At 38.8% G+C, this 16,136-nt stretch overlaps 1 protein-coding gene across 13 annotated transcripts in view; it reads left to right on the top strand.

Moving 5' to 3' along the window:
* LOC136436793 (kelch-like protein 5) overlaps window positions 1-16,136 on the top strand; it is a 128,927-nt gene that overhangs the window by 56,863 nt on the left and 55,928 nt on the right. For 3 of the 13 annotated variants that reach the window (XM_066431121.1, XM_066431122.1, XM_066431113.1), the window contains one exon: window positions 917-931. The exons of 6 other annotated variants lie outside the window; for them this stretch is intronic. Coding sequence is in view for 5 of the 7 variants with exons in the window: in XM_066431113.1 (XP_066287210.1) it covers window positions 917-931 (15 nt within the window). In the remaining 2 variants the exon portion in view is untranslated. Of the gene's footprint in view, window positions 1-916; window positions 932-8,706; window positions 9,306-10,910; window positions 11,387-11,942; window positions 12,247-16,136 lie in introns of those variants that run through there. 4 more of the 13 variants (XM_066431109.1, XM_066431108.1, XM_066431106.1 and 1 more) reach the window with 4 other exon arrangements.

The raw sequence follows: 16,136 nt of genomic DNA, 5'->3' as shown, positions 1-16,136 counted from the left end.
TCATCAGTGCGTCAGAATTACTGCTCTAATTTATCTACTTCTGGAAGGATTGATCAACCACTAACTCCGTTTGTAGAAATAAGCCATGAATTATGCTGTGTGTATCTTATCGTGGTTATCCCACTTCCTGCCAGGGTTGGGAGTCAAACCATGATCGTGAATTTCCTGGCGAGATTATGAAGATGAAGACCATAAACTAAACGACCCAGAAAACGTGCCTGCCTGATTGCATGTGATAAAACCATCCAGGGGATTGAGAACTCCTGGAGACAGTTGTATTGATGGGCTAACATGGTTGTGCCCTACTAAAAAAGACAAACAGATGATGGAAAGGGGAGAATTTTGCGTCATTTTTAGAAAAAAAAATCATGTGACTGTTTTAGCATTTGAATTACTATCTTATTGTCATCTTCATAGTTTCTTTCAAAACCTTTTTTTCACTATGTGGGAAACAGGCACTATATTAGACCTATCATAAACCATGTACATCATGATTATTTCTCACCTACTTGTAGAGACAAGCCAAGAACACTTTTAAAAAGTAAAAGATTGAAAGAAACTTTACCACAAAGATAAGTAGAAGTATACTTAAGTATCCTTATGTGTGTTAAATTGATGGGCAGATATTAACATATCTTTCTTTTTTTCCTTTCCATGACTGGTTGCCCCTTGCAAACATGGCTGTGACTACATCAAATTTCCTGTGGTGTCTTTCTCCTTATGTGGATGCCCCTCAGGTAAGATTACTTGTTCTTTTAGTTCACATTGTAAGTCAGGACCCCTTTCATCAATGTTTCATTTTTAGATCTCACTTAAAAACATGTATCAGATAAGAATCATGAGATATTGAATCAGCTCATTGACTACTTAATACTATCAACTGCTAACCTTCGAAATCTGTTTTTCCACACCACAGAGGAAGAAGAAAACAGTACGTAAGCTGTCCATTAACAATACACTTCACACATCATAACGTTTCATATTTCAAGAAGGAGTGTTTATTTATTTATCTATTCAACTTCACAGATTTAAAAACAGTAAATCTGTGAGGAGTTGGCAACAGAAACCTAGTTTCTCTACAAGGCCGGCTCCTCAGTATATATACCATTAAACGAACAATGAACATAAGAAAAACCTTATAAATACTTGTACGTTTTTTCTACATCGTACAGTTATTACATGTAACGTCACCGTACCATCAACTGTTCTACTCTATGCGAGTCAATCTTACTGAAAATATTACTAAAAACTAGACATTTTAAGAATCTTTAGTTTCTATTGGCCAACTCTTTTAGTGTTCCCTCAGAAGAGTATTATTTATCTTGAAGGCTACATTACCCCTAAGCATTAAGTGATGGTCAGTATATACCGTAATACACATTCTATATTGTACAGTAGATAGACATGGACCTTCACAATCATACACAAAGACAATAACTTCTCCATAACAACATCAAAGGTAACCTAAGGCCCCATTCGCTTTCAAATCAGATTATCAACCAAATCAATTTTTATTGATTTTCCACACAGATGCGTTCTCACCTGTTCTAGTTAGTCCCAACTGGGGACCTGTTTTACCTGTTTTAGGACCTTTACAGGTTGTTTTCAGGTCCTTTTTTGAATGTGAATGGTGCCAAAGAACTAACACTGTGGGTAATCTATTACCTCCTCCTTTGGTGTGCACAAATCACATATTTTTGCCAAGAAAGACTCTGTGTGTGTGTGTGCCCCAAACTCAATGATAGGATAATGACTTCCTCATATCTGACAGAGCAAAAGTCATTTTGCTGAGGGTTGGTAAAGGTATTGATTTGCAGGCAGTGTCATCAGTGTCACTTTGAGATTATCACAGCAGACACTAATCATTCAGCTTGACGTGATGTAATAAATCTGGAGTTACGACCTGTAATGCTGAAAGAATGCAAATTTTCAGCCAAAGTACTGTACAGTGTATGTTAGATATGTTTTGAACTTTGAAACAAATTATGAGCCCCAGTGTACATCATAAACTAGTTCTGACAACTTAAGTGTTACCAAGAGTAGATTCTATTTCAGTTTTCTTAATATTGTGCTTCCAGTTGCAGTTGGTTATTGATCACTTTTTGTGAAAAACTTTGTTTGCCCTTTCAATAGACGTCGGTCTGGTTGTAATTATTTTGTTGTACTGGTACTGCTGTATTGATGTGCAAGCAAAACATTCCAGGCGTAGCGCTATATTCTACAATTGCAAAACTGAGCAATCAATTATATAGACAAGAATGCTCTCACAACTTTGAATGTCCTGATGCACATGAAAACCAAATTTATTGTAGCAACACCTAGCTCTAATTCCATTTTGTGAAGAATCACAACTGCTACTCCAGTAATGATGAAACAGTGTCACTAACTCATTGGACGTATTAGACAATTAACTTGATGTAAAATCTTGCTATAAAGCCCTCCCTTGAAAATATGGCCTGATGATGTAAATTTGCTGTAGCTGAAAACACTACCTGAAACTCATTTCCTCGATTAGGTAAATTGCAATGTACAAAATGTACATGCAGCCTCACTCTGAGAAAAGATGCTGCTACTTTCATGAGGTTTCACTTGTAACCTCAAGTAGCCTTCAGGCCTTGAGAATCTATAAAGTAAAGGACTAAGATAGTGTATTGAAACTGAAGGCATTGGTCCCAAATATGATGAAATTGACTAGTTAGTCAGAATGGGCCTGTGCAACTGGCATGGTCCACAACAACCCATAAAATCCTGTGGCTACCCAGGGTAATGGCAGGATGAGTAGTTAGTTATATTGGGCAGCACTCCCATGTCTCTGTCTTATATTATAATAGCTTTCAGAAGTAGACTTGGCATTTGGGATCTTGGGAAGAAAAAAAATTATCAGACTTAAGATAATTGTTAGCCTGATGCATATCTATTGACATTTGCATGCAAACGTGATGAACAGAACCATCTGAGTTCTTGTTTTCCTTATATAGGTAGTTATACCTACTGGTACTGGTACATCATATATTTGCCATTCATTCTGTTATAGGATATGTGACCTAAATGTAGTAGCTCTCTAATACATGTACTCAGTCTAGACCTATTGTCATTTGCTTTTGAAATAAAAGAAATAGAAATATTGGTTGAGGGGTTTGACCAGGCATATTGTACTTCAAATCAGTTGACCAATGTGTAGCTCCACCTATCAGTCTTAGTTGTTACTGCAGGTGCACCAGCTTTGCTTGCAGTCTTGTTACTGTGTGTGATGGGCTACCTAGAAAGAAATAGACAAAAAGTACAAAGCATAAATAAATCTCACATAAATTTTTTAAAATAGGAATGAAGTAAGAAAAGGTAAAGGCAGCCATCATCAACTGAGGGATGCTTTTTCAAGTAGCTAGTGGTAGTGCATTGCAGCTCAAAAACATCCTTTTATCTTTAAAGATAAGAAGATTTTGTCTGATAAATTTATCAAATGCATTTTCCAATGCATGTACGCTTGCATTCTAAGCAGTCAATCTTAATAAAGCCATGTTTTCAAATCCTGATCCTATCTGGTAATCACACATGACTGATGAATCTCTTCAACTGATCCTATCTGCAGAGTAGAATAAAGTGCTTACTCAAGGAAATGGAAGGAGAAAGCATTTTCATTGGGAGGGAACAAGCAAATAGATTTGTGACTAGCTTTAATGTATTTTGTCAATTCAAACACTTTCTACCAGCCCTTTACAACTAGAAACCCCTTTTGCAATGTAGCAGAACATGGTACAATCAAATAAATCAATGCTCTTGGGTTATCATCTCTTTACAAAAGTGTATACCACCCACACCAATTGAGCTCCTAAACCAGGTCAAAAGCACTATCTATGCAAAGAGAGGCTATAAGGCTGTAGAAAGTGTAATCTTTATAGATCAAGTGAATACATAATGTATAAGAGTTTACTTTGCAAGGTAATCAAAATGGCTGTCCTAGTTTTTAGTATCATGGAATCAGTAATTCTGTCTGATCTTCCTTTGCATATCTTAATTGCAAATCAATAAAGTCGTAGCTTTTAGGATATTCCATCCGGAGATAATTGAGAACAGTCCTTTTCAGAAAATTTAGGAATGTAAAGGGTAAGCGAATACAACATGTATGGTGGTATTGGTTCTTTGTGTCAATGGAAGGGAATTAAAGGAGTATTGGTATGCTGTTTTATGGAGAAGCGTTCAGGAAAAGAGTACAAAATGGGTATTACCCAGTATGGGGGAAGACATTATAAAGCCTGTGATATACATCAGTATCTATAGTATGTGAATGTAATTGGGACACAGTCGTTGTGCTGACAGTTTCCAATTTGGAGGGAGGGATTAGAGGCAATAGCCCAGGTAGAACCTTTGATTTAGTGCAAGGATTATCTGGGGTAATTTGGCTGTTGTGTATTGGGTGTGGCAGATAGTGGTAGGTAGAAAAGGACTCTTTGACCATCCTCTCACCTCTCCCTCATACGATTCAAGATACTACAAGTGATGTCATTTTCTACAAGGGATGTCATTTTCATGACGTTCCAAGTCTTGTTGTACAATGTATGCACATGACAAAATTGGAAGATTTAAACTTGAGCAATGGCAATAAAATTCTGTAGTGCAGCTGTGTTCAGCCAGTTCTATAATGATTTTATGTCCACGTACATTTACAACGCTACTGCACTGAAAAGCGCCACTAATGAAAATACGTCTGCAGCAACATAAAGCTGTCTCTCACATCCCTACAAAAGTGATTACGGAATCATTATTTCCAGGAATCTAATAAGAGCAATAGCCGTGATTTAGATGCATAATTCAGTTTTAATTGCGGCTGTGGTGGCATGTATCGACCACTGCTGTGGGGTTCCATCAGCTAGGTTATTATTTAGAGCTGTGCAGGTACATGCGATGGTTGCTGTGATAGTGGGTTACAGAGATTGGGGATAAACTGGACCAGGCAGCACATGTAAGGGACACTGATCAGGAGTGAGCAAGAATTGTGGATTTGTCAGCAGCAATATACTAGTAAATAATGTATTCAAAGGCTACAACATCTATTAGGAGAAAATGTTATTACAGGATAGAATCCTCCTTTGATTATTCTCGTATCTTTAAAACATTGTTCTCTGGCACACCAAGCTTTGATGATTTTTCTTTACCGGTAATTTGACGTTTGTTTGGGATAAGGTTCTTGACTTCCTGGTTTCGTCTTATTTATCATACATGTACATGTACTCCATGTTATTTTCATATTAATTCATTCTCTTATCTTTAAAACAATGTTCTCTGGCATACCAAGCTTTGATGATTTTTGGTTAGATTTGACGTCTGTCTGTTTGGGATAAGGATCTTGACTTCCTGGTAACAGTTTTCGTTCTGTTTATCATACGTGTACTGTCTCCATGTTATTTTCATATTAATTTATTCTCTAATATCTTTAAAACAATGTTCTCTGGCATACCAAGCTTTGATGATTTTTTTAAAGATTTGACATTTGTCTGTTCGGGATAAGGATTTTGATTTTCTACTAAAAGCTTTCATTCTGTTTATTGTACATGTACTCCATGTGATTCACGATGCGGATAAAGTCTTGTCAAGTGCACACCGCACTGACAGGCTCAGGGTCAAAGTCTAGTCCTTTAGGAGACCGTTGTCGCCTATGTGATCAGCAGGGATTTTTGCCCCTTTCTACTGTAAAAACTTGACTGTACCTTACATCTGCATCTTTTAAAAACACCATAAATCCATGTTTTCAGATCAACCATTAATTAACCATCCCTATTTTTACATAACAGTAGAAAAATTCTATTGATAAAAAGTATCGTAAACATGTACGTGTCCTGATTTCAGCGCCTGTGTGGAATACATAAACTTTAAAAAACACAGACAGGATATAATTTGTAGATTTCAGGTATGTCTACTGCTTGTTATTGTATGTCTGAGGCTTAACCCTCCGGCTGTACCGAGGGCTTTATTGAGCCTTTGATGTCAGGATGTCAGGATGTTCCGCTGATGGCTCATCAATATCCCCGGGAGAGTTCATCAGTCGTGCTGTTACTATAAAGGTCATAAAGTATAACTACTCAAAGTTAGCCTGTAGGAGATCCACATCAGGGTTGCATTCTTTAAAGTCTCAGAATGATGTGGAACTTTGTGACTTTAGGGATGCATTTAACAGTGGAATGTGTCGGATGCTTGTTGTTTTCTGAAATACTCATACTGCTATGAAGTTGAATATGTGTGCAGTATTATTAAGTAGATTTGTCAAATGATAACTCGCTATTATTGGATTGTACTCACAACAACTTTTGTTTGTTTGCCATTCATAAAGTTTTATCTTCTTTTTCTTTTTGAACCCCAGTCTTTAACATCTACTAATTTATTCCACCAGGGTATAGAGTTCTGCCACCCTGAAAAGATATAAACAGATTTCCAACCAAACATCCTCCTGTATATATATATGATACATATATGATGCACTCCTGAATATCTAAATAATGCATACCTTGGGGGTGCTGCACTAGAGATCTCTCAAACCCACTGTTTTTCAAAGTGGCAGGTTTATGTAACCCGACAGATTAATGTTAATATAGGTTACATGTATCTGTATCTGTATAGCAGTATAACCACCCTTCAGCCTAACACATCAGCAGTCAAATTGCTATGAGAAAACTATTTCTTGATGTTCTCCCTGTCTCCCTGGCTCATCCTTCTACTGAATCTTTACTTGGCTACAGCTTTAAAGACAGCGTAAAAGCCCAAACTATAAAATAGCAAAACCAGTCTAGATTAGAAACAGTGTAATGGCCTGTAAATGTACTGTGAAAAAGGATTCCTTTCAATGGCTCAAAGCTGATAAAACGGCTCCCTCTCGCTGTCGGTTACCCATGGGGAGATCTGTGAAACTTGGGTCCATGCCTGTAATCTTACTGATAGGGGTTTTCTATACCTCCTCTTCTTTTATTACTGCCCACAGCACTGAAGAGCTGCAGGCTTTGAAGTGCTGTTGTGGAATAGCAAACAACGTTCATAAAACACAGAGATAGTTTGTTATTCTTCCAGGGCACCTACAAATTGCATCGTCAGGTAATTGCAGTGTGACATGGATGCTCCTTGAAGGTTAGACTGCGACCTAGAATTGCAGTTTAGGGGAAATTGTGCTTTGTCCGTGCGGTTTTTACTGAGCGTTAACGTATGTTATGCACGTGGTTTTGATCATAAATACGTACATCCAAAACAATAGGTAATAGGCACTTGGTATTCTGGTCTTGTACAGTACAAATGGATGTGACTATTACTGTAGACTATCTATGTTAATTAGGTGCTTGGGGCAATTTGCATTTATTGAGCAGGTATGGATAATTCACATTCATTTTGAGTATAACATTACATACATGTATATGTACATTTGGAATTATGTTTTTATCAGATTGTTATATTTTACTAATTGCATATTAGAAAAATGCCAGAGTAATGCAATAAGATCAAATTATATGACATAAATTTATGCAAAATCGGACTAGATGGATAATGATGTCTACTTCAATTATCGTACACTCCAAGAGAAGACAAATGTTATGGCATAATGTAAATGTGGCAAAGTCCCTTTTGTTGTCATATCAGAATGACCTGATAAATCTTGATCACGCTGAATCTTGGGCAGTTGTTATAAGACTTACATGTACAGTACTGTAGTAGTAACATACTGAACTCAAAATAAGAACCCTTTGTATTCTTTACCACTCAGCTACATATTTCAATACTGTATTACACACCTTGATGCCTGACCAATACCTCTGAGATCGGAATAAATCTTTCAGTGTTATTCAATATACATAGCCCATGGCTAGTTCCTCAGCTCATTCCACATGCAGGGTTATTGTTCCTTACCTGTGGGACCCACAATAACGTATAGTGTGGGGAAAGTGATGTGACACTCCAGTCAACGGAGCATTCCTATGCTGCTGCTCATTTGTTGGATCTAGCACTGCGTGTTATTCAGGTGTTAATACAGATAGACAAGCATTGTGGCTTGTGACAAATTATCACAGGTTTCAGATGCATGGAGCACAAAACTTGCTGTAAATGTTATCGCAGCGTTATGCTTTACATTTCATGCATAATGTGTCTGCCTTTCTTCTAATCCATCGCGGCATGATATACAGATTTGCTGGCAGTGAAACATGAGTTAGAGTTGAAAATATCTCAATGCGTATGGATCGGAGTTCAGCCTACGGCGGAGCCCGTCACATGATGTTTTCGGTAAGACAGATACAATCTGAGAGATTAGAGGTGATTGGTCGAAGCCCCGCTAACACTCGGCCTCTTGATTGCCTCACATCTGGTTTGCTCCTAAGGAGATTGAGCTTCGGCCAATCCGATGAAGTCAGGCGGTAGAGCAGCTCATTTGTGGTGGTCGGATACACGTTCTATAGGAAAAGACTCTAATAGCCCCACAGTCGCTTATTATTCATGAAATGGAACGTACATCATAAGCCTAAATGTACATGATACAATGATGTATTAGAAGCCAGTGTAGCTGTATATATACTGGGAGGGAACGGCCCCTTTGAGGGTGTTTGATGTGTGGGGAATAACAAAGGGTTTTGCAGCTACTACTGTTAAAGCGTGGTGTGTAATTATTCATGAGGGAATTGAGTTGAAGCTCAATGTAGAAAGGGGGACGGCGCATGTATGCCGTGAGTAGAGCGGGCTGCCAAGTAACGTGATGTCTCAAGTAATACAGCACTTCAGGGAGTCCCCGCCACGGGCTCTAATTGGCTCCCTCAGTTTTTATTCATGAGGGCAATTGAAGATGCAGCCAAGGGATGTAAGACATGGAAGTGGAGGCTGTTTGAATGGGTCGTGCACCGGGCACATTTCCACAGCGGGAGAGTTCTGGGACACCTTGCAGCATGTGCTCATCACGCGGTATTTACAAGCACTTTAGGTTAGCCTCGATCGGCGGACGGCCCGGTGTTGACGTTGGAGTGAGCGTGTGAAATCTGCGTTGCATGCTAGAGGGGATAATATGCCGACACGTGTGGCACTCAAAACACGCTGACTACGGAGGGACAGAAGTGAGAAGCGGCCTGCTTTTATCTTTCAAGGGTGTCGAGATTTCTTCCAAGGAGCGTTTCATCATGATTGCAACCATTATTGAGATTTCGCTTCAAGGGAATGTGGAATCAAGGCCCTAATGAGAGATCACCCATGCTCGCAGGTCCAGTAAGGAACTCATCATCACCTCCTAGCCGCAATATCGCACCTGTCTCTCCCCCCTACCATCTCATCTGCTCATCTGTCCGAGTGTGGGTTTTTCTTTCTTCTAAAATAGAGATGTAATGGAGCTTTGATTGCTTTCCTGTGTCATTTACATTGGTCTATGTCAGAGAGTTGAGCATTTCCTAGACATTCAAGGATTATAGGAAGGAGGTTTTTTTAACCTCCTTGATTATAGCTATAGCTTGTTAGGAATGTAGAATTGCTGGACAGTTCTTGTTGTGGGTGAGTGTTTCGATTCTTTGTCAGCAGCGCCTCTTTAGTGCAGACAAAAGAGATGACTTTTGTCTGTTTTAATCGGTAGATCGACATTTCAACCAGACTTTACAAGTGGTAACGAATAGGTCTGCTTTGTCCATCACTGACATTTTATCTATTGTATGCTGTTGGATGCTATTATGTGATCTATGAATATGTTAGTGGTTTGTGCCACTCTAATTATTTCTGGAGAGCTTTTTCTTTCTTTGTAAAGGGATTTATATTCCGGGTTCCAGTGACAGGTGGTTCATCAAGTTCTGTGGTCTATTATTTCTATGTTTATTGTATTTATGATTGTATCTATACAATAAACATAGAATGTCCTAAAAGCATTAATGTCTTGCCCCAAAGGTTAAACCTTTCATCCCTAACACACACCTGCTAAGGTCAGGGGTCACTACCCTGGTTGGTTTTGATGACTTTGTGATTTACAAAATTGCTCAGCTACATGAGATTGAGAGAAGTAATTTCATCTTTTATATTATAATGACAATGCGATTCCCTACTAAGGGAATATGAACAGTTCCATTTGGCCATGTAAGTGTTATGCCTTGATGAAAAATTCATTATTGTCATTGCAATGATATCATATTTGTATCTGATGTTACTACGACGTAATACAAGTAGAATCTGATGATATTACGATACTGTTTATGGTCTTTTTGATAAAGTCTACGGTTTCGCTTCCTCAAGTCTCGGGAGGATCAGATTGGCCCCTTTGATTCAGCATCCATTTGTTACCATTATCTTTTGAACAACAACCCTTGTCTGCAATTTTCCAAAGGGATATTGTTCAGCTCACCAATAAATGGTGGGCTTTTGGATGCCGTCCCACCAACAGAGTACGCACGTTCAGACTCAACTGAACCAGAAAATTCACTGCTGATGTGAAGTGCTTACTTGCTCCATCCACCATTTACCCGGGATGATGCTCTCCTCTTTATCGGCGTCCAATGGTGAGAATGTCTCTCCAGATGAAATTATCTGCATCTGAGAACCGTTGGAGGCGTGTGTGTAGGAGATGCATCTTCGCTCTGATGTCCTTCTGTAGCTGACCCCTTTGCCATAAAAGCAGAGTTATTTGTAGATGGGGAATTGATGACAGTTCTCTGGTGATCCCTGCTCTCTGAGATCTTTCAAGTCTGGTTGGAAAACACATCCACATCTATGGATATCTGCCGCTAATGTATCAGGCTTATTGCCTTTTCCACTCTGCACATTCAGGAATGACGTTGGTGCTATTCTTATCTCTGCTTCTTGAGTTAATGATGGCTTTTGTCTCACGCATTAGCTACCCCTAGGACAGGTTCTGTGAGAATTTACTGCTAATGGGAGAAGAACACAGCAGCTATAGCTTTGGTAGCACCATCGCTAGATCTTCAGTTCTTTTCCCATACATTCCGCCACCCTTATCTTTTGTTCTTGGATGTATTATTAGTGGTTCTGGCTGCCAAAGTGTTAATTTATGAGAGCCGGCGGGGATGGTGGGGAAATGCGATGTTGATGGTTGGATACCTGTTCAGTGGACTGAAGCAGGAGAGTCACCTCCTGGCCTTTGTAGAGGCATAATTCATCAGGGAGGGGATTCACGCGTCAGCTCGGATCTGTCGGCACGATACCCCAGCTTTCTTCTCCACGGGCAGTCCTTTCAAATTGCAGGGTCGATGTGTGTGTACGGAACGGAAGTTCTGACTACCATCGCAGTTCCGTGTCGGATCTTTTTCTGGAAACACTTTGAAATGCCCAGTGGTTGTTTTCGAATTCTGTGTATCGTATTGACTGGAAATTTAATTTCTGAGGCCTACAGGACGGGTTTGTAAGTCTGAAGCTCAACTCTCTGACATAGCCAGGGGTAAGTTTGTGTGCTATTGCTTTTACGCGAAGGTGTTGTGTGTACTATTTTGTATTTCAATGCAGAGTTTAAACATTCATCCCATCTACATTTTTTTTGCTGCATGAAGGTCACCTTTTGTGAAGTTTTGTCCATGTTGAGAAACATTGAAAGTCAGTGCACTGCTCCTGAGGTCACAAACAGGGCAATGGTAGATAAGGTTGTGACATTGAACCCTGGACTGCGAGCTTGCGACAAAAGAGTGACAAAATTGGTTAAAGTACCTGCTGCCTGTGACCTTCCTGCCTTGATTACGGCAATGTCAGTACATGTATGAGGAGACATGATGATTGCCATGCACTGACTTACTTGTAGTCTCCTTGGATATTTTTCACCCATCCATATTAGAATAGATCCCTGTCATTGCCTTTACTATATGAGTGAAGCTTCTACAACGTTTGCTGGAGATTTGTTTATAGTAGGGATGTAGTGGTACAGAAGTGCTGTATACTATAGTCACATTGGGCACATCTTCTTCTTCTTACTCTCACTTGCTGTACATCTCTTTGCGCAACAGAAAACGTCAACCAGTAAATGAGACAATTGCAGGAAGGAAATATCAAACCGGAGGCCTACAGTTACTTCCACATCACCTTGTCCTACAAATGGTGTAGGGTTTGTGTGCTGGAATCATTGACACCATCATAACTGTGAAGCTGTCATGTTCGGACCATACAGGAGGCATAAATGTCAAGTAATGGACAAGTAGACACTGTAGTTTTCCTGGACGGAAGGAGGAAGAAGATGGGACAGGTTTGCGTAGGATCGGTGCAGTTTGCCAAGGGCGCCGGGTGCCAGGAAATTACCTACGATATCTGCCGGTAAGTACCATGTCTGCCGAACAAGAAAGGAGTCATTTTTCTTCCATAGTTACCAGTAAGATTTGAAATAGATAAGTGGCATTTGATCATGATGCTTTTCAGGCCGGAGGATTTAAAGATTGAGTTTTTAATTCTTAAATTTATAAGTTTTCTCTACTTGATGTTGAGGTCCCTAGGCTAAATCCATCAAACTACAACATGTATTATCCCCTCCCCAGGCAAATGTGTTGTAGAACAGAGATCTACTGAATCTAACACATGATGTCTATAGCATTAGAAAGTTAGGCTGGTTCCCTGCATTTGACATTCTATAGTAAGGTTGAAATGCACTGAAACTTACTTCACATAACAGGAAAATACTGTTTACATGTAAGGAGCAACAAGCAAAATAATAAGTGGCCACAATTTATACTGTACATGTACATGTGATGAAGCACTTGCCTAGTCCCCACCAGTCCTGGAATAGTAGACTTTTGCCAAACTAGAGGGAGTATTTCAGCCAATTTGTCTTATTTCTCAGATAGCTAGCACTTGCCACTTGTTCAGCAATTTTCAGGCACATATTCCACTACTTATTCTCTACTTATGCAAGGGAAATGTTCTTGTCACATTGGATTATTCTGATACCATAACCGAATTGACGGATCTGGGGAAATTTGTTCATGTCTCATACAATGGGTGTCACAGCGGGTCATGATTATATTATCATTGATTGCTTGATGAAGCGTAGAGTTTTGTATCCCACAAAATTGTCTCTAGCAAGGGGAGAGGTATAGGTCTTCATACAGATCAATAATCGCAGTAAATGTACCGTACCTATATTCGTTATGGAGCCTAAATGTTCTCTGCAAAGGTTGGATAATTCTTTTACAGGATTTTCCAATTTCTCATGCATCATACACAATTTCTAGCTTAGCAACTGTGTATTATCCCTTTTTTAATACTAGAAGTCTTATTTGTTCACATTTTCACCAATTTTCACCAGTTGTTATTATTGTTCTATTGATTCGTGCCAGTTCCCTTGATATCTTGGGTCTTCCCTCGAGACCTCTAGTGACATTTTTATATAGCGACAGGTTGTCTGAAAGCTTTGCTAATTTCCTTTCGACTTAATTGGATTTACTTATCATTAATCCCGTGGCAGATAAATGCAAGATAATACAGCAATGTATTTTGACAAATTGTTAGAATAAAGGTGGTTATTGCAGCTAAGTGAACCTATATCCAATGAAAGAAAACGTTAATTATTTGGGGGAATGATTTGGAAGCCAAGTTTCACGTCAAAATCATGATATAACATTTTTAAGACGTACTCTCAGGATTAAGCTTGAGGTCCACATTAGAGACATAAGGGATATCTGTTTTTAAACCTCGACACACTGATTGTTTTCTTGTAGAAAATCCTGTGAAATGTTAAAAATATCCAGGCGTCACTGTAATATTGATTTTATTGGGTGATTCTAGATAACCTTAATTTATGTTTTATTGCTCAAGGTACATGTATTCCATAAGAAATACAACCAGTGGAGCTGCAAATTAATGCAACTATCACATGATAATCATGTTAGATCAAAATAGTTCCTCAGTGACAAGTACATCTGTCATATTTTTTGAACTGTTTATGAGGAAAAAATGGTAGGTAGACCAAGTCGTGTGTAGCATTTTGACGTTGTCTTATGGGACTAACTTCATGTCAAAATGGGCAGAACAGAATCAATACAATGATGAAATCTGAAACAGGTATGCTGCAAGTTTATTGATCAGACAGTTTAGATAATTATATTACATTTCTGTATAAAGTGTATGGAAGGATAACAAAGGGAGGCTTAGCAGTATTGATGATCAATGTTGACAATGCTTTGTATTTCATTTTGGAATCAGCAATTTGAATATTGGACAGGTTACATTTTAATGAAGACACGAATTTAACAGGTCAGACAATATTTTCCAGTGAATCAGCTTCCAAACTCTTTTCCTCAGACCTGGTATGACAAGGAGCTTTCAAAGCTGTAAGACATTGAAGAATTTCAAGAGCTGTTGTCAGTGGTTCAACCCTCTGTTTTTGTTGTACTGCCCACTAGTGTAGTTTACTCTGCTGTGTCATGTTTCTTCAGTGTCCTTCAATTGAACCAGTTTGTTTCACACTAAAGAGCACTTCTTAGCCCTCTTCTCTTGACAGCGATTGTCGTCCACTTGTAGACAAAACATCTTGACTGGGGCTGTATTGTCGATTGTACTAACAAGTTGTAAACACTTAACTTGTACTCTTTTAGTGCTGCTGGCCTTTTCATGGGAAAATCCTGGCCAGGCATGAGGGAAAGAACTTGGAAAAGGACAAGAAACAACTTGGGAGACAGTTGTTTATTCTTGCTAAGCACCGTCTTTACTTCAAAGTCTTGAACAAAGGGTAGACTCTGTAAGTCTGTGCTAAGTGCCTAGTCTAGACTTGTTCAACCAAGCTCCTTGATTCAACTTTGTACTTATAACTATAGCTTTATGTAACATAACCAGCTACATGTGCTGATGTAGTCCACACTCTCAGTACATGGTGTTGCAAGGATGTCTAGATCTTTCGAGTTGCAAGGACACAAATATCTGCCAAATATAGTGCCTTTCATTTTTACAAAGCTATGATGTAGGTCCCCTTGTGCTTTTTCCCTCGTCAAGGTATCAAAGGAGTGTAGAAATATTTCCTGCCAGGTAGGTTTTTTTCTATGGTTAAAGCATTCGGTCCTACTAGGTTTTCACTGATCTATTGTTACATTGTGAAGAATCAGCATGAATGCCAGACAACCCTTGACAGGCCTATTCATGGTGGTGAACAAAAGATGGCTCCTAATTGAAAGTTCTTTTGAACCAATCAGTATCATGGTCTAAAAGATGTTCCGGTCATCAATCTGACTGGTTAAGGCTGAGTCGTTAAAATTTGAACTTCCAAGGACTTCCAAGACTTCTGTCTTTTTCCAATCCAAAATAGCTTATGAAAAGAGATTTGGTATCATTGTCCTAAAGCAGTTAACCACTTATAAAGATAGCATCAAGGCTTTCAGGACATATTTCATTAGAAATATTTCTCTCTTTTAGTTGCTACTCTCCAGGAAAAAAGATATCTTTTCAGTGATTTCACGGACATTTCAACCGATGAAAATTTAGTGACCTATTCTGCCATCAATCTCAAATCAATTACCAACCAAAACTAACCGATTTAACATCCCCATTGTCCTGTGTTTCCAGCTATTACCCAGAAAATTTTTAATTTGATAAATCGCCTGACAACAAATGGTCACACTACAAAACAGGAGACTTTATATATACATATATTCATTGTATTTCCAGAGACTACGCTCCCTACAAAGGGAACACACTCAACCTCAAATTCTATCTAATAGTATATAATATTCAGTAGAATTTCTGAGTGTAGATGCATGTTTTTGACGGGTTTACTTTCGACCGGAAAGGACACGTTTGGAGGAGCTAAAGGCAAAGAAAACTCAATATCATGATTCACTTACAGAAGATAGATCTGGTTGACATCTGTACGGTGTGTATTGAATATAAAGGTTTTATTCTAGACCATTCCTCTTCCTGTCCCAATGGATGGGGATGAAGGAAGGTACATGTGATTGTATGATGGATTACTACAAGAGAACAAGACAGTTTCTATGTGCTAAAAAGAGAAAAACGCAAAGTGTTGTAACATATCATAGCAACATATCCCCTAAAACTATAGCGCTATGGACATTTCCTATCAAATTATTTTGTATTCGTAACAGTTTTCCAGTTGTTCCAATTGGCAATCCCATACTGTTCATTACTTTTGAAGATATTTCTTACGGTTTTATGTATGGCGCAACCCCCTTTACCCTTTCCTGTATCACCCTCAACAGGCC

This window comes from Branchiostoma lanceolatum, chromosome 6, assembly GCF_035083965.1.
Source record: "Branchiostoma lanceolatum isolate klBraLanc5 chromosome 6, klBraLanc5.hap2, whole genome shotgun sequence".
NCBI classification, from domain to species: Eukaryota; Metazoa; Chordata; class Leptocardii; order Amphioxiformes; family Branchiostomatidae; genus Branchiostoma; species Branchiostoma lanceolatum.
Note: the sequence above shows the minus strand (reverse complement) of the source record. Positions and strands in the feature narration are given on the sequence as shown.